Source organism: Onychostruthus taczanowskii, unplaced genomic scaffold (genome assembly GCF_017590055.1).
Source record: "Onychostruthus taczanowskii isolate IOZ18803 unplaced genomic scaffold, ASM1759005v1 scaffold43, whole genome shotgun sequence".
Lineage (NCBI taxonomy): Eukaryota > Metazoa > Chordata > Aves > Passeriformes > Passeridae > Onychostruthus > Onychostruthus taczanowskii.
In genome coordinates, this window is record NW_024501792.1 from 3,546,471 (window position 1) to 3,574,028 (window position 27,558).

Consider the following 27,558-nt stretch of genomic DNA (forward strand, 5'->3'; position numbering starts at 1 on the left):
AGCTACAATTTTGTCTGCTTAGGTGACATTCGGAGCAGATTTTGGGACAGAGTGGCCTGTGCTGGTGGTAGCCAAAAGCAGCAGGATCTATGTGCCCGTCTGGTTTCATTTTCTAACAGCTGGAACAGCTTTTTTATGGAAAAAGCTGATTTTCTTATTTTTTATCATCACCTAAAGCCTGATCTTCTGTTCAAGGCTTAGCAGTGTGAGGAAAAAGCTCTTCCAGCTCCACACCTGACACAGACAGAGCTGCAGAGAGAATTCCTCAGTGTGTCATAGTCCTCCTTTCCCTGTAACTGTAGGTTTGCTGAAGGAGATAAATCCCCAGCCTCTCCCCTTTCCTTGCCCTTGAAAGAGGGGAAAATACTCACATTTAGCACAGGAGGCCTTTGTTTCACACTCAGCTGAGCTCTAGAGCAGCCAGGCTCCCCAAGGGGAAGGAAATCCCATCCCCAGCTTGGTTATATGGCTCTGCCTTTCCCCAGGGGACTGACTGAGGTCCCTCCCCAGTCACTTGACTGGAATGTTGCTTTATCCTCTCAGACATTATCTTTCACCCCTGGAAGAAGGAGGAAAATGGCAATCAGACCAGAGTGATCCTGTACACCATCACCCTCACCAACCCTCTGGCCCCCAAAACTGCCACAGTCACTGAGACTCAGGTAAGTGACAGTGGAGCAGGGCTGGGATGCTTGGAACTTTTCTGAGAGTTATTTTCTAATCCTGAGCATGTTTTCGTTATCCCTGTCCATTTTTCTGTTCACATTTCCTTGCTTTAACTTGCTGCCCAGTATCACTGCAGCCATGAATAGTTAATAGTTCCTGAAAGCACCCCAAATTTCCCAGCAAAGCAGCTGAGTTTGTGAACAAGGCAGGGTTTTCTCACCCAAACTGGTGGTTTTTGAGCTGTGCTCAGCCCAGCAAATATTACTCAGGAAGTCAGATACTGCCTGACCAGTCCTTCTCATAGCTCCACAGGGTGTTGTGGATTTATTGTTGTGTTGAGGACAGTGAGATGATCTCTTAAAAAAGGTAAAAAAGGGAAACAATGCACTGGGAGGAGCCAGGCTGGCTGTTTCTAGCGGGGAGGAAAAGCTTCTTTCCATGTCTAGAGATGTGTTCAAGTAGCCAAGGGTAAATACTGAGAGTGAGCTTTAGGGATTGCTGAGAGTGAGCCAGGAAAAGGGGTCTGAGCACCACATTTCAGAGAGGGGGATGCCAGCAGCAAGGTGGGACTGGTGAGGGTGTGAGGAGAGGTGCAGGGAGCAGAAAGGAAAAGGGAGAGCAAAGGGAAGTGCACACCCTCAGATAAACAAACCATGGTTTATTTAATTCTGAGTTTGGCTCAACCACCAAAGCACCCCCTGTGTGTCCTCACTGCAGAGCTGAGTGGGAACAGTCTGCAGGAAAAGCCATGCTTTGTCCAGGGATCTGTGCTTACCTGTGTCTGTCTGTCTGTCCTCTGGGGGAGATTTGCTCTGGAGCAAAGGGAAAAGCACATCAGAAGCACTTAAAAGAAGAAAGTGATGCGTTCTTACGGTGTTTAGAATCACAGAATGATTTATGCCAGACAATTTATTAGCTAGAATTCATGCTAAAATCTCAGGTGGGTCCCTGACAAGGCAGACACCGGAAGAGAGAGGTCCCACTTGGAATGGTCCCACTTGGAGAGGTCCCACTTGGAGAGGTTCTGTTTGGAGAGATCCCACTCAGAGAGGTCCCACTTGGAATGGTCCCACTCAGAGAGGTCCCACTTGGTGGAAGAGAGAGGTCCCACTTTGAATGGTCCCACTTGGAGAGGTTCTACTTGGAGAGATCCCACTCAGAGAGGTCCCACTTGGAGAGGTTCTGCTTGGAGAGATCCCACTCAGAGAGGTTCCACTTGGAATGGTCCCACTAGGAGAGGTCCCACTTGGAGAGGTCCTAGTGAGCCAGTCCCCACCTGGCACTGTGTGTAACACCTCTGTTACAAAATCCTGGAGGCAGGAGCTGAATGCCCTTTTAAAAATGTACTCACAAGAAGCATCTGGGTGAAACCCTGGTTTTCCTCTGCCTTCCCTTCGGGGTGAGCTGCTCACAGCAGAGCTGCAGAGCGGGGCTGGGGCGTGGCGGTGTCTCCTGTTCGCAGAGTGCTGCTGGAGGTGCCAGTCTCTCAGAGCAGCATCCTGAGCACACTCAGAGTTGCCTTGCACGCTGTTTTTCCTGCAGACAATGTACAAAGCCAGCCAGGAGAGCGAGTGCTATGTCATAGATGCAGAGGTGCTAACTCACGACGTCCCCTACCACGATTATTTCTACACCATTAACCGCTACACGTTGACTCGTGTTGCCAGAAACAAAAGCCGACTCAGGTACCTCTCCTGGGGAGTGAACGATGAGCAAAAGGCACCTTTGGGAGGGGGTTTTGCTGTTTGGGTGTGTTAGGAGGGGTTGAGGGGGTTATTTCTTTGTTTGTTTCTTTTTTATTATTATTATTTTTTAATGCTTTCCTCCCCAGCCAGCATTAAATGCCTTTGGTTTGTCTGTGCTCCCTTCTCTCCTTGCCCCTGGGTTTTGCCCCTGTTTTAGCCAAACATGGGCTTTGCAGCTCTGAGCTGGGAGTCCTAAAGGCAGGTCTGGGACAGTGACAGTCAGGACAGAGGCAGCTGTGCAAGAAGAGAGGAGTCAATACCTACAAGAGAAGAAATCCAACAAGTGTTTTATTTTTTATTTTTTTACATCAGTGACGCAGTTTACAGATTTTCAATGACACGTAGAAACTCTGTGTGTGTGGGTAATTTAAAAGAAATGATTTAATTGCTGACACACCAGCTGCTATGAGGGACAATGACTGTGCAGAGTTCTCTGGGAGTCACTGGGCTCAGTGTCTGTGAGGATTCTGTCACATCTTCTTCTTTGTCCTGTTGCTGGGACATTCCTGTCACCAAGAGCAGGGGCAGGATTTTCACCTGCTGGGTTGCCATCAGTGCAGAGGAATTACAGCTGCATCAGGGAGAGGATTTACAGATTTTTCTTGCCTCTCTCTTGGATGCAGGGGTTTGCAGAGCCTGTTAGCACTGCAGACTGTGACAAGCACAGGATGAACGTCCTGGGACTAAACAGAGGAATTGAGTACTGGGCAGAGCTATGTCCGTGTGGCTTCAGTAATGATAATCCAAGTGTCTGCCAAATGGCCCTGGAGTGCTCTTGGGAGAGGCTCTTCCTGCCTTTGGAAGGATTTTTCCAGCAGTGCTTTTCCTCTGGAAACATGAAGGGCTGAGAGCATTCCAGAAATAACAGTGTACATGATTATTTCCTGGATTTACACTGACAAGGATTGTGAGCTGACATCACCCCCAGGAAGCAAAACCAGGGGAATGACTGACCTTTGCCTCCTCACAGGGTTTCCACAGAATTACGCTACAGGAAACAGCCTTGGGGGCTGGTGAAATCCTTCATTGAGAAGAATTTTTGGAGCGGCCTGGAAGATTATTTCCGTCACTTAGGTAGGAGAGGCAATGCCAGTGGCACTCGTGTTTCCCTGGGAGTGGGCAGCATGAGCCAGCCCTGGGGGGGCTTACAAAAGGGGCTACCACAGCTGGAATAAATGACCTGCTGGAATTAATCAGGGCAGCAAATCCTGCTCCCTGTCAGGCAGTTTGGGGTCAAATTTTGGTGAAAGGTGCGAGGAATGTGGAGCACAAATCTCTCAGACCCTGCGCAGCAGCTTCTTTGGTCCAGCTGATGATTTTTTGGGGGCTACTTAAAACCAGTGGCCAGGCAAAATTAAGAGAATAAAAAGCAGATTTATTTATTGAAGGACCTTCAGGTACATTTAGGGCAGGCAAAGCCCACCCAAAAATGGACAGTGGGTCACGGGTTTTCATACTTTCATAAGTTTGGTCCATTGCATTTTCGGGGTGAATCTGCCAATTCCAGCTTCAGCCAATGAAGTCATTGACCCCAAGTTTGCTCCCCCAACTCCCTTTTGTTTCCATCTCTCAGGCCTGAGGCAGTGAGGTGTCCTTGATTGCCAGGCCTGGAGAGGAATTGTTGTGTCTGCCCCAAATGGGGAAGCAGCAGCTCCCACTGTGTGTGGAGTTTGGAGTTCTGCACTAAAGAACTGCAGGGTTACAAACAGATGGAAAATAGAAAAGCTGAAATCCTAAAGCACCACAGCAGAGGGGTTAAACCTCTCTCTCTCTACAAAATGCTCCCCCTTGGTGCTGCAGAGAGCGAGCTGACCAAAACAGAGAGCACGTACCTGGCTGAGGTGCACAGACAATCCCCCAAAGAGAAGGTGAGCAAGCAATCCACGGTGCGGCGGCGGAAACGCGCCCACGCCCACCTGAGGGTGCCACACCTGGAGGAGGTGCTCAGCCCCGTCACCACCCCCACGGATGAGGAGGTTGCCCATCGAATCAAGCACGTGGCAGGTGAGCAGCTGGGGATGGGGACAAGCAGGGGTTTGTCACGGAGGGGCAGTGTTGGGGTTGTCTGGGTGAGGTGGAGGGTGGGTAGAGGATCAGGGGTTGCCCTTCCCTGTTTCCCATCCCAAATGCATCCCATCTCCTCAGGTTCCACTCAGACACGGCACATCCCTGAGGAGAGCCCCAGTGGCTTCCACCTGCAGAGTGTCTCCAAGCTGCTCCTTGTCATCAGCTTTGTGTAAGTGAGGTTTTTTCTGCTCTCCTCGCCAGCCAGCATTGAACACCTTTGGTTTGTCTGTGCTCCTGGAGTTCTGTGCTCCCTTCTCTCCTTGCCCCTGGGTTTTGCCCCTGTTTTAGCCAAACATGGGCTTTGCAGCTCTGAGCTGGGAGTCCTAAAGGCAGGTCTGGGACCTGTCAGGGACAGTGAGAATCAGGACAGAGGCAGCTGTGCAAGAAGAGAGGAGTCAATACCTACAAGAGAAGAAATCCAACAAGTATAAGCATTTTATTTTTTAGTTTTTTACTTCAGGGATGCAGCTTACAGATGTTTAATGACACAGAAACTGTGTGTGGGTAATTTAAAACAAATGATTCAATTGCTGACACACCAGCTGCTGTGAGGGACAATGACTGTGCAGAGTTCTCTGGGAGTCATTGGGCTACCCCAGCAGGGCTCAGTGTCTCTGAGGATTCTGTCACATCTGGTCAAGCAAAACCTTTTCATGTCTGGTGCTGGGCAGTGATTTTGATGAGAGGTACAGCCAGAAAGCTGCCAGACCCTCGAGAGATGATTTCTGCACAATAAGTAAAGAAACAGCTGAAGTGTGAGGGATTGGAGTGATTTTATCAGCTCAGCAGCAGGAGCTGTTTGGTTTGGGTCTTTCCTGCCACACCTTTCAGGATTGGTGGTCTTGGACTGGGATGTGCTCTCCAAGGGAGCTGGGAATGGGCCCCTCACGTCCCTGTGGCTCAGTTTAATACCCAAACTCACTGGTTTTACTGTTCCTCTGCCCTCGGGCTGACAGCAGGCTTCATTCAGTGCTGCAGTGCTCACTGGGCAGCTGCTGTGGAGCAGAACAGTCTAAAGCAGTGATCCAGGCTTTTCTGACTTGAGCTCAGCTTTTCCTTAAGCTCCACCTGGCTTTCAGAGAGGTGGGGAGAAGCTGGGATTTCAGGGCTGAAATGACAGCTCCAGTTGAGCTCCTTTCTGTGTTCCCTGGTCCCAGAGGGGGCACAGATGCAGAGGCTTGCAGCAGCACCCAGCCAGTGATAAATGAGGTGCTGTAAGGTGCTGTCATGATGAGAACATAGCACAGAGGTACCCAAGCTCTGTGCCAGCGTCTCCTGACAGCTTCACTTGGCTCACAGAGCCCTCTGTGGTGTTTCCAGAATATTCCTCTGGCCCGTTGCCATCCGCCTGACTGAGCTGGTCATAGTGGGTCATTCTTCCAGCAAAATAACTGCACTGTTCAGAGCCAGGCACCAGCCTGGCATTCTGGAATCTCTTCCTGGGGAGGAGCAGAAATGCCCCCCTGCGTGGTGGGGGTGAGAGGAGCTGGGCAGGGCATGGCTGGGGTGTGTCCCAGTGCTGGGGTGGGGATGGGGAAGGGGGGATGTGAACAGTGTGTGTGTGAGAGACAGTGCCTCATTGGGATGGGGGGATGTGAACTGTGTGTGTGTGAGAGACAGGGCCTCACTGGGAATGGGGAAAGCTGGCTGTGAGCACTGTGTGTGTGTCAGGTCCTCACTAGGATAGGGAAAGGCTGGCTGTGAGCACGGTGTGTGTGTCAGTGCCTGCACTAGGATAGGGAAAGGCTGGCTGTGAGCACGGTGTGTGTGTCAGTGCCTGCACTAGGATAGGGAAAGGCTGGCTGTGAGCACGGTGTGTGTGTCAGTGCCTGCACTAGGATAGGGAAAGGCTGGCTGTGAGCACGGTGTGTGTGTCAGTGCCTGCACTAGGATAGGGAAAGGCTGGCTGTGAGCACGGTGTGTGTGTCAGTGCCTGCACTAGGATAGGGAAAGGCTGGCTGTGAGCACGGTGTGTGTGTCAGTGCCTGCACTAGGATAGGGAAAGGCTGGCTGTGAGCACGGTGTGTGTGTCAGTGCCTGCACTAGGATAGGGAAAGGCTGGCTGTGAGCACGGTGTGTGTGTCAGTGCCTGCACTAGGATAGGGAAAGGCTGGCTGTGAGCACGGTGTGTGTGTCAGTGCCTGCACTAGGATAGGGAAAGGCTGGCTGTGAGCACGGTGTGTGTGTCAGTGCCTGCACTAGGATAGGGAAAGGCTGGCTGTGAGCACGGTGTGTGTGTCAGTGCCTGCACTAGGATAGGGAAAGGCTGGCTGTGAGCACGGTGTGTGTGTCAGTGCCTGCACTAGGATAGGGAAAGGCTGGCTGTGAGCACGGTGTGTGTGTCAGTGCCTGCACTAGGATAGGGAAAGGCTGGCTGTGAGCACGGTGTGTGTGTCAGTGCCTGCACTAGGATAGGGAAAGGCTGGCTGTGAGCACGGTGTGTGTGTCAGTGCCTGCACTAGGATAGGGAAAGGCTGGCTGTGAGCACGGTGTGTGTGTCAGTGCCTGCACTAGGATAGGGAAAGGCTGGCTGTGAGCACGGTGTGTGTGTCAGTGCCTGCACTAGGATAGGGAAAGGCTGGCTGTGAGCACGGTGTGTGTGTCAGTGCCTGCACTAGGATAGGGAAAGGCTGGCTGTGAGCACGGTGTGTGTGTCAGTGCCTGCACTAGGATAGGGAAAGGCTGGCTGTGAGCACGGTGTGTGTGTCAGTGCCTGCACTAGGATAGGGAAAGGCTGGCTGTGAGCACGGTGTGTGTGTCAGTGCCTGCACTAGGATAGGGAAAGGCTGGCTGTGAGCACGGTGTGTGTGTCAGTGCCTGCACTAGGATAGGGAAAGGCTGGCTGTGAGCACGGTGTGTGTGTCAGTGCCTGCACTAGGATAGGGAAAGGCTGGCTGTGAGCACGGTGTGTGTGTCAGTGCCTGCACTAGGATAGGGAAAGGCTGGCTGTGAGCACGGTGTGTGTGTCAGTGCCTGCACTAGGATAGGGAAAGGCTGGCTGTGAGCACGGTGTGTGTGTCAGTGCCTGCACTAGGATAGGGAAAGGCTGGCTGTGAGCACTGTGTGTGTGTCAGTGCCTGCACAGCTGCCTGCTGTCCCCAGGAGCCCAGCTGTGCTGAGGGAACTTCACCAGCAGTGCAGGCTCACAGATTCCTGTCTGTCCTTCTGCCTCTCCTCCCTCTGCTCCCTTCCCCCTGCACCTCCTGCACTGTCTGAGCCTCCCCCTCCCACCCAGTTTGTGTCAGTCCGTTTCTAACCTGCAGCTGCTCCGTCTTTTCTCTTCCCTGCTCCCATTAGGATCTGTTTCAGGTACTGTCTCTCTCTTTTTTTACCTCTTTACTCTCCCATTTCCCTCCCTTTCTGTGCATTCAGCACATCCACTCACCCCGCCCTGTCTGTCTGTCTGTCCTCCTGGCTCACACATTTCTTCCACGAGGTGAAGTTTTGCTCACTCAGATGAAATCCCCACTCACAGCATGGACTGGGCCTCAGACACCTTCCTGAAGGGCTGGCTGTTGTCCCAGGTGCTCCTGGCAGGCAGCGAGTGTGGAGTGCTCCTGAGGTGGCTGTTTTCTTGCTTCCTTTGCAGTCTGGTGCTGCTGGTCATTCTCAACATGATGCTGTTCTACAAACTCTGGATGTTGGAGTACACCACGCAGACGCTGACAGCGTGGCAGGGCCTGAGGCTGCAGGAGAGGTACAGCCAGGCCTGCTGGGGCTCTCCTTGGCTTTTCTGGGTGTCAGGGGCTTCCCTGTCACAGCAGAGCTCTGGGCTCTCACTGCTGTGCAAAACACGTGAAGCTGAAGGGCTGTGTGCATTTCCCCTGCAGCTGAAGAGCAGAGTTAAGGCCACAGAGGATGCTCTGTGGATAAATGTTCAGCAGTTTTGGGCTGAGGGGATCACTTCCCCTCCTCTGATGGCCAAACTTCCCTCTGTATCTGCAGCATCTTAGAATGATCCCTTTGTGTCAGAGGAGAATTTGGGCCTGGGACACACGGTCTGTCAGGTTTGTGTTTTGGAAGCTGTGGATGCAGATGTCCTGCCTGAGTGGTCTCTGGTCTGTTTTAGAGGCTGAGAACGTCCTGCATCCACTTTTCCGAGGTGTTTTTGTCCCCTTGTGTCCCTTTTTTTGGAGTCCCAGTTGCTCCCTGGCTACACTTCAAGCATTCATAGCCATGTGCTACCTCTGTGTTGGAATTTTTTGCCCTATTTGTGTCATTTCTCCTCCTTAGCAAAGGAATTACTATCTTCCCCATACCAGCCCTGCTACTTCCCCACAGAAAGATAGTTTAGGTGATTATAGATACTTTTGACTTTATCTTTTTTGGTTTTATCTTTCTATGGTGCTCTTGGTGATTTTTAGACTACTACAATAGTGTTTAAGTACAGAACTTACATCCTGGTTGCACAGTGTGATGTGCAAGTGCTGGAATTACGTGGGTGGCTCCACGTGGGTAATTTTTGTGTGGCAGCCACGATTGCTGTGGAAGCACCTGAATCCATCCAAGCACCTGGAATGCTTCCATCTGTCCTGAAGGGAAAGGCTTGGAAAAAAGAGCCAGAGCAGCTATTCCTCACAATAAAGGCAGAAAGGGACCTGAGGGACAGCAGTAGCAGGAAAAGGTTTTTCACAGAGAAGGTGATAAAGTTCTGGAATGTTCTGCCCGGGGAGGTGGTGCAGTCACCATCCCTGGGTGTGTTTAACAAAGCCTGGATGTGGCACTGGGGGCCAGGGTTGAGTTGAGCTGTTGGGGCTGGGCTGGACCTGATATCTTGGAGGTCTCTTCCAATCCAATGATTCTGTGAATTCTGTGAAAGAGAAATCTCTGTACGAACTGGGATTTTATGACCCTTGCCTGTGTTTTTGTGGCAGGTTACCCCAGTCTCAGACAGAGTGGGCCCAGTTGCTGGAGTCCCAGCAGAAGTACCACGACTCAGAGCTGCAGAAATGGCGCGAGATCATCAAATCCTCGGTGATGCTCCTGGACCAGGTGAGACTGCACAGCTGCAGGCAGGGCTGTGACCAGGGTGTCACTGTGTCCTCCCAGTCCTGCTCCCTATCCTTCAGCACCTCCTGCTTCCACCACAGCCCCTCAGGTCTGCCAGCTCCTTTAGATCCATCCCCTGCTGCTGGTGGGTACCACAAGGGCAGTCACAGGGGGCTGTGGCTGCTCTCTCCCATCAGAGGGGTCCGTGCACATCAAGGAGAGAGCCCTGCAGGGCCAAAAACCTCATATGGGCACATTTGGTATCTCATCTGTCATCCCAGCTTGGAGAGCAAACTGGTTTGAGCTGAACCCTGGATGTACATGCAGCTTTCAGGGAGGAAGGGCACAAACTCTTGTAGCATAAGTCCAGGAATTTCGGGGCATGCTCCCTAAAAAGCACACAGGGCTGCTGAAAATACAGTCCAGAAATGAGAGCTGCTTCCTCATAAATCCAGGAGTTTAAGGGTGTGCTCCCTAAAAAGCACACAGGGCTGCTGAAAACACAGTTCAGAAATGAGAGCTGCTTCCTCATAAGTCCCTAAATGTGAGCTGCTTTCCCCTAAGGAGAGAGAACTTAGGGAATGCCAATTCATGTCCTTATCAGACAGTTTCAGCCGCTCACCTGGGTGTAGGTAAGGACAGACTTCAGCCTCCTTGGCTCCTCAGCACTGTGCTGGTATCACACAGGAGTTTATTCTTACCCTGGACTCTGCTCACCCCTTCTCCTGGAAGATGGTGCCCCACATTCCCAGTCCCCATTTGTGCATCCCAGCCCTGACTCCCCACTCCCAAAACCACAATACTTGATACAGGGAAAAAGGAAACCCCCAAGTTCTCTCCTCTAGGGTAGCACCACAGTGGAGAAATCTCTTGTCTTGCAGATGAAGGATTCTCTAATAAATCTCCAGAATGGCATCGGGTCCAGGGACTTCGGGTCAGATCCAGAGGAGAAAAGGAAACGTTTCCATTAACAGGCAGGAATGCAGGAGGCCAGAGGACGGTGTGCAATATGTGTAAATAGGATATATAAATATATATATAAATATATATATATATACAGATATAAATATATATATTATATACAGATTTTAAGAGAAAAAAAAGAAAAAAAAAAAAGAAAAAAAGCCTGAAGAGGGGAAGGAGTGACCTCCAACACTGGCTGAACTGGAGGGTCTCTGGGCGTGTGGGTGTGTGTGTGGGAGGGCTGTGCTCTCCCAGCACTGAGGTGTGCTGAGGGCCGTGCCCAGCTCTGCTCCCTGGGCCCGTGCACTGCTCCTCTGTAATATTCCTGTCTGTCTGTCTGTCTGTTTCTGTTGTCTCAAAGGGAAGCATCAGTGTGAGTGCCCCCCTGCCCGTCCCCATCCCCTCCCTGCGCATGGAGGTCCCTGCTTGGCTCTGTTACCTCCCAGAGGGGACACTGTCACCTCCCTCCCCCTGCTGCCTGCAGGGCACACAGGGCTGGCAGTCGCAGTCAATCCCTTGCAGAGCTGCTTTGGAGAGGAGGGGGAGCTGCTGTGGCTCTGTGGAGGGCAGATCCCCCTGGCAGGCCCCTCCTGGGGCAGGAATTTGCTGTCAGGGCAGCCAGGCTGGCTCAGAGAGCAGAGCACAGAGGTGACCGAGCTGCAATCCCTTCCACAACCCCCCCGTGTTCCTGCTGTCCTGATGCAGTGAGAGCCAGGGGAGGGTCTGCCTGCCAGGTGTGTGGGAAGGGGAGAGCACACCTGTGACAGTGTCCCCTTTTCCTGTTCTCTGCTTTCCCTGTGCTTGGGCCCCTGCCACTGAGCCACCCCTGTGCTGCAGGTCTGCATCGCTGCTGGAATCACCACGGTGGGAGGACCCAAATTTAAACACAAAACCAAAATTAGGATTGATTTGCAAGCACTCCCACTACCCAGCTCAGCAAATCTCTCTCCTGTTTGTTCACCCAGCCCTTGTCTTGTAAAATCTGTGGGAAAACAGAGGGGGGGGGGAAACCAGCTTCCTTTCCTTGCCTGGGATAAACTTACATAATTGTATCTATGCAGCAAGAGCCATCACTGTGGATATTTATGTGACTGCATCTGTGGAGCAACAAGGCTTCCAAAAATCCAGGAGAGGTCAGGAAGGTGACAGGGACCATGGGAGGAAAGGAAAAAGGGCCCATCAGAGGGTGGCAGGACAGAGCTGGCTGTGAGGGTGTCTCCATCAGCTGGGTAGTGCAGCCCTGGGAGGCAGCCAGGTGCCAGAGCTGCACTAGAAGAAAGCCAGTGTGCATTTTCAGTTCTTCTGGGGGATAATTCCAGACTCCATTAGCAGCCAGATGGGGAAGAGGGGCAGCTTGGCTGTGCTGTGCAATGCACAGACTCCATGGGGATTGGAGTGGGGATGCAGGCTGCTTCTTGGAGTGTTTAATAAATGGTTTTGCCTCTCCCCCAGCCAGGTGGGTGATGAGAATGTGAGTCCCACTTTGTCCAACACTGGGATTTTTCCACCTTCTGGCTGGCAGGAGGGAGGCAGCTGCACATCCCCAGTTTGGAAATGGTGCAGTTGTAGCTCCTCCAGGATGAATAATTGGTCTCACACCATTCTGTAGCACAGAATATCCTCAGTGCAGCCTGAGGAAAACCCTCTAAGCTCCCACTTTCCAGTGGATGCAGGAGTGACCTGCTGATTTCTCCCCAGGACCAAGTGCTAAACACATGCCCCACACAAGACTCCCATGTGCAGGAGCATGGATGGAGCCAGGCTATCAAAAGGACATTTCAGACTGTGAAAGCAAGCTCCAGCTGGGGAAAACCAGAGAGTAATGGCTATTTATGACTATTTATTTAATTTAATGCTGCTGACTACTGTACTGCTCCCTGACTTTTTCCCAGGGAGGCTGCTGAAATGGCTGCTGTACCATGAAATTGAGGTGCTAGGGCCTGGGAAGGGCTTTCTGGGGCTCATTTTCCCCACTGTGACTTGCCAGACTGTCCCAGAGTCCCCCTTCCCCCTCTTAGCCACTCCCACAATTACTAAGCACACAGAATTCTCCTGCTGCTGGGATTTCCCTCTTCTAGAATTTAATTTCAAGCACCAGGCAGGACCACGCAGAGGAATGCCTGGGATCCACCCTGCCAGGAAAGAGCACACTGTGCAAGAGGAACCTGGAATGTGGGGACTCTTCCATGCAGAGAAAGCAGAGAGGGTCACAGATAAATGCTGCTGATCAGTGTTTGCTGCTCACATTCTGTCAGGGAGGCAAGGAGCCCTTTTTCTCCCCCTGAATCCTTTCTCCCGTGCAGATTTCCTGCTGCAGGCTCAGGATGTTCCCTCAGGCTGAGCCCCAGAGACAGAACTGCACAAGCTCTATTAAATCACTGTCAGGCCAGGCAGCTGTAGCAATCTCACCACTGATATTTGTCCTACCTGCACATTAAAGTGGGGTTTTTAAATTGTTTGACACCCATCCTGCCACTCAGCAATGTGAATTCCTTCAGTGAGAGCACAAGGGCAGCAGAACTTGGTGCTGCAGTGTCCTTCACACTGAGGGAGATTTCTTTTTGAGGCCTTAGGGCTTCGGCTTTTTCTGGCTCTTTCTTTTTCCCACTTGGCAGCCAGTCTGCCTGGGAGTTGGATGGGATTCACAGTCTTGTTTTGCCTCTTAATCTCTCACAGTAGTAATAAAAAGGGGAAACGCAAGGTCTTAAGGCACTAAGGGTGAGGGTTTAAAGAAAACCTTGGAGTGTTTTCACTTCCTCTGCAGAGCTGGGATAGGAATCAGCTGCCCCTGAGCAGTCCCAGCTGACAGGCTAATTCCTTCTGGAGCCAGAGACAATTTTGGATTACATTTCCTGGAGGGATCAGTAACACTTTCTAGGAGTGAGAGGCCTGAATAATGTTACAGAGGGTGGTGCTTCCCCCAGCACTCACAGCCAAGGCTGGCTTCCAGCAGCAGGGTTTTGCTTCTCCCCTTGCTCACTCATCAGAAATCCCCCTGGATTCTTTCCAGGTGCATTTCCCCTTCCAGTCTGACCCTTGCACCTGCACATCTGCTGGGGTTTGATTTGCACCATCTGAACAACCACCAAAACAGGGATTTTTTAAAAATTATATTTATTTTTTAAAAGGCATTTCTCCAGCCAAGCATGCAAAAGCAATGCCAACAGCTTGTAGCCTCATTCCTGCCAAGGAAGATGCTTCCTGTTGGGAGGAGGGAGAAGGGGGAGCAGGAGGCTCTGATCCACCAGTTTGTGACATCCTCACTGATCTTACCTTGGCACAACCTCAGCCCTGATAAATACACACCTTAGCTTAGCTTATCTTAGAGTTCTGGCAGCTGGGATTTGAGTGGATTTGAGTCCTGGGTCAGTGCTGTGCAGCCAGGCATTCCCAGAGTGGATACCAGAGGTTCCTACAGCAGCATCTGCCTGTGAAGCCTCTGAAGGACCAAAAAACCAGGTTATTCCAACCAAAAACCAGATTATCCCAAGGCAGGGGCACTGCTGGGCCTGCACATTCCAGAGAGTAAATATGGGAAAATGAAAGGCAGAGAGGCACTTGCAGTGGGAAGGAGTTAGCTGTTAACAGGATAATGAGCTTTTTGGGTGCTCTGCACTCCAGGCACTCCTCAGTCACAAAACTGTGCTGTGAAGTCACACTAACTGATACTGACTTGTGTCTGAGCCCTTCCTGCCTGCCTTTGGGACAGGAGAAGAGAGGCACATGCCTTTGATGTCCCCTGAGCTGCCTGTGTGACACACAGGCTGCATTTACACCTCTGGCTGCTGTCCCTGTCTGCTGGGTGACACCTGACCCTGCTTGGATGCTTCTCATCTTAAAACAGAAACCTTGGACACAGGGAATGTCTCTAGTGAAGTATGACCCTGGGTTGGAAGAGGAAAGGTTTCAAAGCACAAGGCTTTGCTGGATTTGGAGCCCTGAAGGCACAAAACTGCCTGTGAAATAACAGGGCATGTACTGGGAGATCCCCTCTAGGAATGCTAATCCTGGAATGCTAATCCATGTCCTTATCAGACAGCTTCAGCAGCTCACCTGGGTGTAGATAAGGACAGACACTTCAGCCTCCTTGGCTCCTCAGCACTGTCCTGGTCGTCACATAAGAGTTTATTCTTACCTTTGTGCAAAAAGGTAGAAATTTCTTTTCCAGAGAGTGGCTGAAGACACTTTTGGTCTGGGCATTTGAGACCTTTTGGATTTGCTCTGGTGTGCTGCAGCAGCTGTTCTCCCCAGGAGCACCTGCCCTTCCCCACGAGCACAGAAACAAACTCCTGATTTACAGCTGGAACTGTCTGGTTCCATGTTACACTGAAAATCAGTCTTAAAATCACTGTTTAAAGCAGCAGTGCCTGGCTCAGGGGAGGCAGCTCTGTCCTGTCTGCCCAGGCAGCTGCTGCCACCCCCAGCTCTTGACAGATCAGTGCTTTCTGCACTGCCTGCTCAGCTCCAAGGGGCTCTCCCCACGGATCTCTGCCAGGCTGCCACTGACACAGCCCATGGCACAGTTCCCTGGCCTCTGGCTTCATCTTTCCAGCCTCAGCACCACTTAAAATACTGACAGGGGCTTGCTTAAAACACAGCTCAGAACAGACACTCTGGAACCAAAGCCTCCGAGGGAAGTGGCTCACAGAGCACCTGTGCCAGGGTGGTTCCTGTGCTGATTTTCCAGCCTGTTCCCCACTGGACATGCTGTGATCACTGTGGCTCACAGAGCACCTGTGCCAGGGTGGTTCCTGTGCTGATTTTCCAGCCTGTTCCCCACTGGACATGCTGTGATCACTGTGGCTCACAGAGCACCTGTGCCAGTTTGGTTCCTGTGCTGATTTTCCAGCCTGTTCCCCACCAGACACGCTCTGATCTCTGTGTTTGCAGTCTCTCCAGCACGAGTCTCTCTGTGCCATAAAACCTCTCTTTTTCCAGATGTGCACACTGGCCAAATACTCTCGTGTCTTGGGTGACTGTGATCAAGGCCATTCCCTGATCTAGGCAGACAGCATGGGCTTCTCTTAGCATGGATCATGGCATGCCATGCCCTCCTCCTCTCCCACACGTTTTGCAGTGCTTGCTATGGCTTTTCCCTGTCCCCTCGCACCTCTGCTGCTGGACAATCATTACCTGTGTCATAGATGGTCTGACCTGGTGCTGTCCCTGCCTGCCTTCCCCTCCTGCAGTCTGTATGCTCTTCAAGTGAATGTGTTTTGTTTTATTTTATTTTTTTTTTCAGTAGGGAAAAGGACTTCCTTCTGCTGAAGGAATTATATTTGCACATGGCTCGGGGAGGTTCCTCCTCTGGCCGTTTCTGTTACCTCACTCATTTAGGCCAATTCCATTGCTAACGTTCAAGGCCACCTTCCCTGACCCAAACCCCGAGAGTAGGTAGGGAATGAACCCCGATGTGCAGCTCAGGTTCTGGAGCTGCCCAGTGGAATCAGGATTTGGGAGAGCCGCTGTTACAGCTCCATCCAGCAGGGAGGTGGAGCCTGTGCCACGCACGTCATCCCCATCTCCACCTGCTGGGAAATGGCCCTTGGAGAGCAGGAGTGGAAGCACCGACCTGGCTCTGGGCTGGATGTGGAGGGAGGGAAGAGCAGCAGAGCAGTGGCAGCATCACAACCTCCCACGAGCAGCCCAGGACATCACCATTCCAGTGGGATTTCATCTCCCACCCCGTGCTCCAGGGCTGGAGAAAGCTGCTAAAACCCTGGGGCGTGTTCTCGCCACGCGGGTCCTGCAGTTCCTGTGCACAAGGGATGATGAACGAGGGTCTGCTCTCCTCAGCACGGCACAGGAGCGGCTCCTACAACCACCACAGGCACCTGCTTCCCTGCTGGAATCCCCTCCAGACCCAGGGGCTGATGGCTGAGGTGACTCTTGGGTGGGTGGGGGGAAGGATTGTGGGTTTGTTTTAGGAGTTGTCCCGACTGTCAGAAACTTTGCGCTGTGCGCAAAAAAAAAAAAAAAAACACCACAAAAAAGCAAAACAAAACAACAAGCAACCCGCGGTTCAAAGCGATACTGGAACGTACGTGTGGAATGTAGGAATTGTACAGGCTCTGCAGCCAAACTCCGTGTAAGTAGTTAGTACCATGGAAGTACGGTATCAATTAAAAAATCTATCCAACAACCAGCGTGGCTCTTAGTTCTTTTTATTATCCTGCCTGTTCCAGAATCTCCTCTCTCATTCCAAACACACACAGAGTCTTTGCTGGGACTTTCTCTTCCAGGTCTTGAAGAATCACCAATTTTTAAATTATTATTCCTTTTTTCCCTGCGAGATTCTTGAGCAGAACTTTGCACCCCGTTTCCTCCTGCTTGGAACACCACGAGGCAATGGTCACCTCTGTCTGCAGGAACTGGAAAAGTGAAAGATTTGTCCAAAAAGGCATCCAGAAGATGCCTGTGGGACTCAGGGAGGTGCAGGACAAGGGGACGGCCCTTCTTTACCACCTGAGGTAGCTCTCAAGAAGTTCTTGGGTTCACTCCTGTTTTGATTTAACAGTATGACACCAGAGGGTTTTCTGTGGCTCACAGGGACTGAGGAGCAGAGCTGGAGTGGGAGAGAGGTGTCCTAAAATTCAGCAGGGGCTCAGTGCCGTGGGCAGTGCTGGAAACCCCAGTTACAGCCCAGTCCCTCTGTGGAGCTCAGGATCCTGCCAGGCAAACTGGGATAGGGAAAAAGATGGCTTCCAGCTGAATATTCTTGGATATTCTTTTGGATATCCCTTTTGGATATCAGGATTTTGGGAACTGGTGCCCAGATTGTGAGTGTGCTTTATCTGGAAAATGTGCTCCCCTTGCCAGGCTTGGCTCTGGGTTTGGGAGCAGTCCTACCACCAAGACTGCACTGGAGTAGTTGACTTAAAGTTGACACCCACTCTAAAAAAAGGGTTTTGAACAAGTGCCAGTTGGAAATCTGGCCTGAGCCTGCCTTACAAATGGGGTAATTTCCATGATTTTAGCGAGCACGTAAAAAGCAGCAGAACAAAGCAGAGGGGATTCCGTGGGTGGGGAGCATGCCTGGAGCCACGAGCACGTTGGAGCTACTTACAAGTGGAGCAGAATTTGTCAACTCTGGCAAAGCAGCACAGGCTCCGTTGCAGCAGGGATGTTACAACTCTGCCGTGCAACAAGCCCAAACCTTCCCCACCTGGTTTTACAGCACAGTTCCACCCTGGCCAATGCTTCTGCCTTTTCCCCCTTCCAGTCCCAGCTGTTGAGCTCAACTGATCTGCACTGAAGGGCAGAAAACAATTTTTATTCTGCTTAACCCTCAGAAAAGGAAAGTTTGCATAGGAAAGATGGAATTTCCAGGGTGATTCCGAGGCACCAGAAGATCATTTAGGATTAATCCAGACTACTTATACCGGTGATTACCTCAAGAGAGAATTAGGATTAACTGGGAAAAGTGGGTGTTTTCTGTCTATCCCTCTAGATGGTGCTGCTATAGCACCAGAGAACCACCACAGTTATAAAACTACAACCATTTTACTAAGCTGTGAGGGCTGTGCATCCTATTTATTTCTCCTGCCTACCAGCATGAGGCTGCCTTCCTTCTTGGGGTTTCCCAGGAAAAGTTGGATCCCCTACCTTGTCCTGCTGCCTTGCCAGCTGTTGCAGGTTCCTCCTCCCACTGTGCACTCCAGGGGCAAACCTGCTGTGCCAGGCAGGTGGAAGGGGATGAGGGGTTTGACACTTGATAAATGAGAGGGACACAGGGGATTCTTATACTTACATCATCCTGCTTCCCAAAGCAGGAATACTCGGTCTGTATTCTCAGTTCCCTCCAGAAGAAAGTGTGAACATGACACAGGGACCTGTCCTTCCTACTGTACACTTCCAATTTTAGTGCATTACAGTCTTCACCCTACTCTGCTTGTGCATGGACAGCCTAAAATTCAGAGTGATTTCATTAATTAATTAAATTCTTCCTGTTCTAACACCAAGAAAACCTCTTGGGCCACAGTATGTGGTGGAATAACCCCCTAAGAGATCCCTGTTCACAGTCCTGCAGCTCAGAGCAACGTGCCATACATACCCTTAACCTCTGCAGTGGAGAAGTAGCACATTTAGCAAATAAAGGTGGTGGTGAGAGCAGCTAAGAAGTGACAGGTGACATTTACAAAGCCATTGAGGTGATGATGGAGCGGAAAGTCGGGAAGGAGCCGCGCTGCCCACACCCTGTGCTGTTTGCTCCACTTGCTCCCACACAGGAGTCCTTCAGCACCGGGCTGGCAGCTCAGGTGGGGTCACAGGACCAAAGTCAAGGCTGTACAGAGTCCAAGGCAAATGGAAGAGAATTTACACTTCCCCGTGTTCCTCCCCACGGCGCAGAGCTCCCCCTCAAAGCTGGCTGGTGTGGCATGGTCCGTCTGTCTTCAGAGCCCCTGCAAGGGAGACAATTCCTCTTGGAGCTCACAGGGGTGAGGATGGCAACAGAGTTAGCACAGGAACTGACCGCAGGTGAACGAGAGAGTAAGAGATCCAGATTTTAATCTGTAGCACACAAATTCCTTCCTAGAACGTGTTTCTTTGGGAGACAGAGCCCTTCCAGTCCTCATGGGCACAGCTGCAGGGGAAAGTGAAGATTCCCAACTCCAAAGCAATAGGTAAGGAGGCACAAATACATCGTGGCCTGTGTTGGTTTGGGGGTTCAAGCAATACAAGTACACCCCACACCTAAAGACATCTGTATGGCTTCTAAGGTCGCTAGGGAGCTCCAGAGGAGCACAGCCATGCTCCAGGAGTCTCCAGCCCCACCACAAGGAAGCTGAGGGGTGGACAGACACAAGGAGTGACCACTTCTTCATGACCCACCTTGGCGCCGTTCACTGCGCTGCCTCCCCTCTGCTACTCCTCCACAGGCACAGCACAGTTCTCCTTGTTTTCCGATGGAATTGCAAGATAGTCTGTCCTGTAGTTGGAGGGAAGGAGGAGAGCACACAGTGTAAAGCCCAGCTTGGGTAAACTCACCTTTGCTGAGAGCCTGGAAGCATCTCTGAGGTAACAAATGTCACCTGTAGATGCTCACAGAGGGAAACTCCTTGGCACAGGCAGGGGCAAACACCGAGTCTTCTCTGCCTTCCTATGTACAAAGAGTGCTCTAAACCAAGCCAGGTGTGTGAAAAGATGGGAATGGGCCAGAATGAAACCAGACCTTCCAGGAGAGCATCTCCACGTGGTCCAAACCTGGAATACTGCTCACTTCCTGCCTGGTGTGTGGTGCAAGGGGGCAGAGTCTTGGTGCTCCTAAACACTGCAAGGACTTTGGACAAAGCAAATGCCAACCAACCCATGCCACAGCAAAGTTCAGTCTTCCTGCAGTCTTCTAGCATGTTTTAATCACTACTCACTTTGTCAACCTTATTGAGGATTTCTGGCAAACTACCCAGGGTCTGTCCCATATTGCAGATGCCCTACAGGCACAGGTTCCTGCTGGTACAGAAACAGCTCCTTGGGGTTTTACAGTACATGAGGTGAGGCAGAAGGAATTAATATTACACAATTTATTCAATCATCAGGAAGAAAAAATCATCAATTTTAGACCTGATTATCCTGTACTAGCAGGGGTCTATACACATTTGAGAGCTCTGGGACACGTGAAGAGCTCTTGTAGAACAGATCTCAACTCCAGGGGTTCCACACTTACGCGTTTTCCTGGGCGGCCTCCTCTGCCTTGGAGACCTTCCTGTAGCAATAGATCATCTCAATCAGCAGCCACAGAGTGAGGAAGACCAGCAGAATATACATCATAATTTCTGAGATGACAGAGGTGAAGTCTTCTCCAGCTGTGAATAAAATGAAACAACCCCTGATCATTTCCATGCAGCTCCCTGGACAGTTTCCACCCTCGTGTCATCCTTCCTAACCTGCCTTGCCAGAATCTCCAGGTGCCTTTAGGCTGTGAGGGGGCAAAAGAGAGGGACCTGCAACAGGCAGGGATCGCAGAGGGATCCAACACGCGCAGCCCTGTCTGTGCCTCGCATCCTGTGCCACCCCCGCATCCTCACGGATTGCTCACCTAGCTCATCTTCACGCTCTGTTTCCTCCCCGTGTCCCACTCGCTGGTGTTACTCGGCTCTGTTGTGCCGCCAGTGATTTGTAAAGGATCAAAACACCGAGGTGCTCACGGGGGAGAGGGAGGGGAAAGGGCAGACAAAAGGGCTGAGAGCTCCCGGCCCTCTCTGAAGAGAGCAGCAGAATCCCCTGCACTGTCTGTAACATGCCGCCATTGCAGCACTGAACCCAGCAGCATCCAGAGGAACAGAAAGACTCAGGAGCACCACAGAGGGAAGGAGGAGAAGCAGGAGGCTGCTATCAAAATGGAGAATGAGTCGTTGTTCCAGGAGGGAGGGGGCGGCAGCAAGGAATCACTGCGGCTCCCTAGGAAAGACATCGCTGTAACATCCAGAGCGGCCACGGGAGGAGCTGGAAACCTCTGCTGGGGCCTGCCCAGCTGTGCCCAGCTGTGCCCGGCTCACTGTGCCTTCCCACACCCACACACAACCAGCCTGTGCCCAGAACCAGCCTCCAGCCACCAAACAAGCCACAGGTTTTTCCTCCTGAGCCGCGTTTGTCAATGCCAAACTCAGAGCCGTCTCCTGCGGCGCAGTGACAAACTCTGTCCCTGGGTGACAACACCCACGGCCAGTGACAGCACAAAACACCCTCCTACCCTCCTCCACCACAGTGAGCTGGACCACCCTGGCCAGTGACAGCACAAAACACCCTCCTGCCTGTTGCAGTGTAATGTCATGGCTTGCCTCAGTTACCCCGGTCCTTCCCCAGGTGTCAATCCCCTCTCCTTTCCCCCGCCCTGACTCCTACTGGGCACTGTCTATCAACTCAGAAATTCCAGGGGGCATTGAGTGATTGGGCCGATTCAAAAGATGCTCTCCCTCCCTGGGGGCCATTGGCCCATCCAGGTGTCCCTCTCACCTGACACCTGCCCTCCCCGTAGCTGGTTGGTGGTCCTTGGCTCCCCTCCTCCCCCTCTCCCCCGGGTAAAAGGGCAAGCACACCACATGCTTGGAGTTCTGGTGGAGCTGTCGCTAGCTTCGGGGGCCATGCGGCCCAGAATAAAACCTCTGGATTAAAACCCACCATCAGGACCGGCTCCTTCCTTCACCATCGCCTTAAAAGCTTCTCCAGCACAGGGAGGCCTGAGGAGTGACATTCTTCCACAGCAAGCTCCAGCCACAACCACCGGAGCTTGGGCATGCCCGGACGTGTCCCCACGTGCCCAACTGCGACCCACAGCTACCCAAAGTGTCTCTGGGGTGGAACGCCACAGTTGCTGATATTTGGCTCAGCAGCAGGGCTGGACGAGTCAAGGCACGTCCCAATCAGCGATATTGGTAAAAACCAATCCCTACCCTCCTCCACCACGGTGAGGTGGATCACCCTGGAGCTCTGGAAGAGGGGCCGGTGGATCTCGAACTCGAACTCGCGGGTGATGTTGCAGGTGTAGACGCCCGAGTCGTTCAGGGTCACGTTCAGCACGGTGATGGACACGTCCTGCATGTCTTTGCTGCCGTTCCACTGGATCCGCCCGCTGAAGCGGCTTGGAAATTCGTGGTTTGTTTTCCTGTACTCGTAGATCTGTGAGGAAATAAATATAAATGGATATATAGATCTGTGAGGAATATATATGTATATATATATATGTATATCTATATATAGAAATATAGATAGATCTGTGAGGAAATAAATATAAATGGATATATAGATCTGTGAGGAATATATATATATGTGTGTGTATATCTATATATATAAACATATAGAAATATAGATAGATCTGTGAGGAATATATATATGTGTGTGTGTGTATATCTATATATATAAACATATAGAAATATAGATAGATCTGTGAGGAATATATATATGTGTGTGTGTGTATATCTATATATATAAACATATAGAAATATAGATAGATCTGTGAGGAAATAATGGATATATAGATCTGTGAGGAATATATATATATATGTGTGTGTGTGTGTGTATCTATATATATAAATATATAGAAATATAGATAGATCTGTGAGGAAATAATGGATATATAGATCTGTGAGGAATATATATATATGTGTGTGTGTGTGTGTGTATCTATATATATAAATATATAGAAATATAGATAGATCTGTGAGGAATATATATATGTGTGTGTGTGTATATCTATATATATAAACATATAGAAATATAGATAGATCTGTGAGGAAATAATGGATATATAGATCTGTGAGGAATATATATATATATGTGTGTGTGTGTGTGTATCTATATATATAAATATATAGAAATATAGATAGATCTGTAAGGAAATAATGGATATATAGATCTGTGAGGAATATATATATATATATATATAAATATAGATAGATCTGTGAGGAAATAGAAAGGGATGTGCTGGTTAATTGTCACTGTCATATTTTCTGGAAAAATCCCTTACCCAGGATTTCTCTCCTGGGAAGCTGAGAAGCCTCAGAGAAAAAGGAAAACAATTCTTATCTCATTTGCTTCTCCTGTGTTTTGCTGCTTTGGAATGTGGTAGGTGATTGCTTCATTGGTTGCAGGTGAATTGTTTTTATTTATTATGGCCAGCTGTGTTGGACTTTCTGAGAAGAGAGTCAGGAGTTTTTCACTATTATCTTTTAGCTTTCTGTCTGTATCCTTTCTGTATTCTTTAGTATAGTTTAGTATAGTTTTAGTATAGCATTCTTTAATATTATGTAGTAACATAATATAATAAATTAGCTTTCTAAGAACATGGAGTCAGATTCATTCCTTCCTTCTCCATCTGGGGAACCCTGAAAATACCACAGTTAATCTCTGCCTCGGACAGCACCACAGCAGGAGCCAGGGGCAGCATCCCCCTCCAGCTACACTCAGGGATGCTCTGAGCTCCCTTGGTAACAGCAGCTATTCATATTCCATCATCCTTTGCCTCAAAGTATCAGGTGACTTTATAAAAGACAGGAAAATTAGTGATCAGGAATTCAATATCTCCACCAGAGAGGGAGAAGAGCTAAGGCGCAGCTAAACACAGATGCACGTGGACACAAAAAATCAGCAATGGAACAGAAAACTGGGATTCTTCATGCCTAGCAATGTGCCTGTCAGTCAGTGCATGTGAGACCACCTAGGAAAGAACCTCAGAATACCCACAGTGAAGACCAGCAGCCCTTTTTGGGAAGCCCTGGGGTATTCAGCTGAGATGGAAGTGCTGCAGGGCAAGTATGACAGTGTGACATTCTGGCTGACCACAGTCCCACCATGACCCTGCCCACCCCAGCTCGCTTTGGTTGGTGTTCTGTGGGTTGCCACTGGCAAGTGGATCCCCTGGGGCACTGGAAGTGAATTCCCATCTCATTCCTTAGCCTGGTCCCTTTTGTTCTCAGACAGAAGGAGAATATTTGTCATCCTGCGAGGCCCTGATCAATCACAGCCACTGATTTAATGCTTCAGAGTCAGATAAAATAGCTAGAAAGAAATGTGCACTCAGCCTTTATCTAGTTCTCCATTTCACCATTCTCTCTTGAATTCCAGCTGCTCCTCATCTGTCCAATTTCCATTTTGATTCACTCTGAAAATCAATTTTACCTTTTCCTGACAGGGATCCAAAGCAGCTCCTGGAGATCCTCCCACAGTTGGGATAACACAGCTTTCTCTGAGGCAAAGAGAAGTAAATCCCACCCTACAGATTTATTTTGATTAATTTCACCTCCAAAAGAACAGCTTTGGGATTCAGAACCGATTCAGACGAGAGTACCAAGGGTCAGTCATCTTTGACATCCTCAGATCCTGGGCTTGAGGTATCGAGGGAATGGGTCTGGAAATTGGCATTGATTAATCTACAACCCAAATGTTTGACCTCAGCAACTGACTGCAGCTTTTCCAGCCAGGAGTTCGTGCTGTGCCCAGGTGTGGGAATGGGATAAGCAAGGAAAGAAAGAGAAAGGACTCAGATGCCAGTGATACCTACAGGCTCATCCTTCCCCCCGTTGGGCCTGTAGAACCATTCCACCACCGTGCTGGCTGTCACCTCTTCCCTCTTCATGCAGGAGATGCAGAGCAGCTTCATGTCCATCCCTTGGACAGCCTCTGTCTCAGATGGAACTTCCACACACACGGAGGAACAAAATCCAGCTGGGGGAGAGGAGCAGCAGAGGAAGAGGTGTTAGGACAGAATTAGAGAAATATCAGTTATTCACATCTTGACATTAATGTCCCTAATGGAAAATGGCTTGATTTATTACTAGTGCTGTCTGATAACAGATTATGTCTCAAATGTCAAATTTTACCAGGCTTCCTTCTCCTGAGTTATTAATAATTCATAATAATTAACAGAGGGTGATCACTTCACACAGAATCACCTCTCCAGCCTCTGCTTTGCCACAACTTTCATCTTTTCATCTTTTCCTGGTAATTAATGCCACTTTAAAGGCATTGTTCTTTGCCTCCCATGCATGCTGGGCATGCTCCTGTTAGAGCAGCAATTACAGTCTGGGATGAGGGGAAGCCCAGAATTCCAGACTGGAGGATCAGCTTGCTCTTTGTGCTAAATTGGAAGGTCTGGATGCTTTAATTCAGCAAAACTGGGAGGGTCCAGCAACCTTCCTTCCCCTAGGATCCATGGGCACTACTGGGAACCAAGGGGCTTGGACGGGAGTGAATTTGGCAGCAGGAGGAGTTATTGATTTCCCAGGCATTCCTGCTCAAAACGCTTCCAATCAGAGCTGTGCTAAGGCTGGCAACTCTCGAACGCTGCTCTTGCAAAGAGGACAGAAATCGTTGCATGTGAAGCCACATGCTCGAGCAGAAAGGGATTGTTCCAGCGCCACATCCCCGACCAAATCCCTGCTGACATTTGTCCCCCGGGCTAAACAATCCCGGGCTCTGTGTGTCCAAGGCTGTCTCCAGAGCCCAGACGCTGACTTTGCTGGCTGCTCCCTCCTCCCCAGCCTCTGAGGCACCATTAACCCACTCTCTCAAGCAACATATTATCCCGGGACTATTCCTGGAAGCAGCCTGGGTCCAGTTCTCCCAATACTACCAGCTCCACGGACAGCAGCAGCTTCCAGGGAGAAATAAGAAAAAGCTCCAGGATCCTGCTTTTCTCTGAGAATCTGCACACACAGACAGGCACCCACACACAGGGCTGAAGACACACGCACATCGAATGTGGCAAAACCACCCAGCCTCTTCTCATGGCAGGAATCAAACTGCAGCTGCAATCGATTGATTAACTCCAGTTTACACAGACTGCACGGGAAACCGGCACTAAAACACCTCTTAATGGGCTGCACACCCTCCCCGAGGCAACTCGATGTCAAATTACGCTGCAAACCCCAGACCGAGAGCAACCAGCAAAGGACCAGCACATGCTTTGTGCTCGGCACTGAGGTGTTTTCACTCCCTCACACCCACACCAACTCCGCACGAGCGTAATTCCCTTCTCCCGACAACAAAAACCCCACTCGGAGGGCAGGTACGAAGGGATCATCCCCCTTTTTTCCAGCGGCAAACCCCGGCGGGGCCGGGTGGAGAGGGATGGCAGCACCTACCCCAGAGCAGCAGGGCGAGCGCGGCCGCGCAGAGCAGCCGCGGCAGCGCAGCCATTGTTCCGAGCCGGGCCGGCGCTCGGGCTCCTCGGCGCGATGCTCCTGGATGCTCTTCCCCCGCTCGCCGCGCTCCCGGCGCAACAGGATGCCGGGCGGGGAGCGGCCGGGCGGGCGCGGTCCGGGGGCTGCGCTCGGCCGCGGGGGCGGCAGCACCACGGACAGAGCCCGAGCCCGGAGCCTGCCCAGAGCCCGAGCCCGGAGCCGGCACAGAGCCCGAGCCCGGACAGCTCCGCCGGCTCCGCGGCTCCGCGGGCGCGGCCGGCGCTGCGCAGGGCGCGGGCGGAGCGGAGCGGGAGCAGCGTTGGATCAACAGCAGCAGCAGTGGTAGCAGCAGCAGCAGCAGCAGCAGCAGCAGCAGCAGCAGCAGGTGCCCCGCGCCGGGAGCGGCTCCGCGGGGCGCGGCCGCGGCGCTTTTGTTGCGCGGGCTGCGGGGCGCAGCGCCCCGCGGGGAGGATGCCTGGGAGGATGCCGAGGAGGATGCTGAAGAGGATGCCGAGGATGCTGGAGGAGCCCGGGCGGGGGGCACGGCCGGCACATGCGCGGCCGCCTCCCCCGGCCCCGGGCGCGCCGGGCTCCTCCCGGCTCAGCGCAAGCAGCCTGGGGCTCCGGTGGTCCCCGGGGCAGCGCCCAGCTTGGCTGGAGACATCACACAGAGGATATCACACAGTCACGGAGTGTTAAGGCGTTGGAATGGACGTTAAAGCTCAGCCAGTCCCACCCCCTGCCATGTTTGGGGACAACTCCCACCAAGCCACATCCAACCTTCGAGCACGTCCAGGGCAGCCACGACCTCCCTGGATGCCCTGTCACCGCCCTCACAGCAAAGCATTTCTTCCCAAAAACTGAATTTCTCCTCTTTCCATTTGTACCCCTCGCTCCTGTCCTGTCTCAACAGATCAGCATCACTGTCCTGCCTCCAAAAAAGCCAAGAGGCTGGGGGAAATGGGGGGAGTTATCCCTGTGGGGTCACAGAAAGGCCTCTGCTGCTAATAAGTTTAATACTAACATTTGCACGGCTCTGAAGGTCACAGTTGGAAATACTGGGAAATCCTCTTGCCTCATGTTCCTGCCTGATTCCAGGGAATTTAATGCCAGCAGCAGGCTGGGCTTTCTCTCCTTGGACGGGGGCCACCGTGCCCTGGAGGGCTCCTCCAGCTTTGAAGGTCACAGTGCACAGAGAGGGGGAAATGAAGCATTTGTTTCATGTGCTCCTTTTAAAGCACCTGCAGCTCCACACACAGCACAATCTATTGAGTTAAACCTGGCCAGCCCCACCAGAGGATGACACAGGAGCGACTGGCAGTGCTAAAACTCAGCGTGCAGGTGGCCAGACCCACCCAGAGATGTTTGCAGGCAGCAGAAAAAATCAGCTCCAGCTGTCCTCGGGCTCTCAGCTGGGCACTCCCCGCTGGTGGTGGCCACTGCCACAGCTCTGTGGCCTCCCCAGGGTGGACACAGGGGCACACACGTGAGATCAAGTCCCTGCACTGCTG

At 51.4% G+C, this 27,558-nt stretch overlaps 2 protein-coding genes across 9 annotated transcripts in view; one reads left to right on the plus strand and one right to left on the minus strand.

Moving 5' to 3' along the window:
* The window catches only part of GRAMD1B (GRAM domain containing 1B), a 113,448-nt gene extending 96,873 nt beyond the window's left edge, over positions 1–16,575 (plus strand). For all 6 annotated transcript variants that reach the window (XM_041413771.1, XM_041413772.1, XM_041413775.1 and 3 more), the window contains 8 exons: positions 544–662; positions 2,209–2,351; positions 3,382–3,485; positions 4,212–4,415; positions 4,557–4,647; positions 8,068–8,175; positions 9,353–9,470; positions 10,349–16,575. In XM_041413771.1, coding sequence (XP_041269705.1) covers positions 544–662; positions 2,209–2,351; positions 3,382–3,485; positions 4,212–4,415; positions 4,557–4,647; positions 8,068–8,175; positions 9,353–9,470; positions 10,349–10,438 — 977 coding nt within the window. In that variant the 3' untranslated portion in view covers positions 10,439–16,575. The remainder of the gene's footprint in view (positions 1–543; positions 663–2,208; positions 2,352–3,381; positions 3,486–4,211; positions 4,416–4,556; positions 4,648–8,067; positions 8,176–9,352; positions 9,471–10,348) is intronic.
* A 3-nt stretch (positions 16,576–16,578) lies between these two features.
* SCN3B (sodium voltage-gated channel beta subunit 3) lies at positions 16,579–26,913 on the minus strand. Of its 3 annotated transcripts, none has more exons than XM_041413778.1 (6): positions 26,828–26,913; positions 24,427–24,590; positions 21,821–22,046; positions 20,095–20,233; positions 19,263–19,359; positions 16,579–18,832 (listed from the first exon to the last, which is right to left on the minus strand). In XM_041413778.1, exons 1-5 carry the CDS (start codon positions 26,892–26,894, stop codon positions 19,296–19,298), a joined length of 660 nt encoding a protein of 219 aa, XP_041269712.1. In that variant the 5' UTR covers positions 26,895–26,913; the 3' UTR covers positions 16,579–18,832; positions 19,263–19,295. The 3 variants fall into 3 exon arrangements, with proteins under 3 accessions (XP_041269712.1, XP_041269713.1, XP_041269715.1); XM_041413779.1 differs by lacking the exon at positions 26,828–26,913 and adding an exon at positions 26,009–26,112; XM_041413781.1 differs by lacking the exons at positions 16,579–18,832; positions 19,263–19,359 and having other exon boundaries at positions 20,016–20,233.
* Between the last annotated feature and the right edge of the window lie 645 nt (positions 26,914–27,558).

Bases quoted from the DNA above. Each gene is read 5' to 3' on its own strand.
- SCN3B (XM_041413778.1), bottom strand. From the start codon at position 26,894: ATGCTTTGCTGTGAGGGCGGTGACAGGGCATCCAGGGAGGTCGTGGCT. The intron at 24,591-26,827 runs GTTGGATGTGGC...CCTCTCCCCCAG, and splicing joins TGCCCTGGACGTGCTCGAAG to CTGGATTTTGTTCCTCCGTG. The intron at 20,234-21,820 runs GTAGGGATTGGT...TTTTATTCACAG, and splicing joins CCTCACCGTGGTGGAGGAGG to CTGGAGAAGACTTCACCTCT.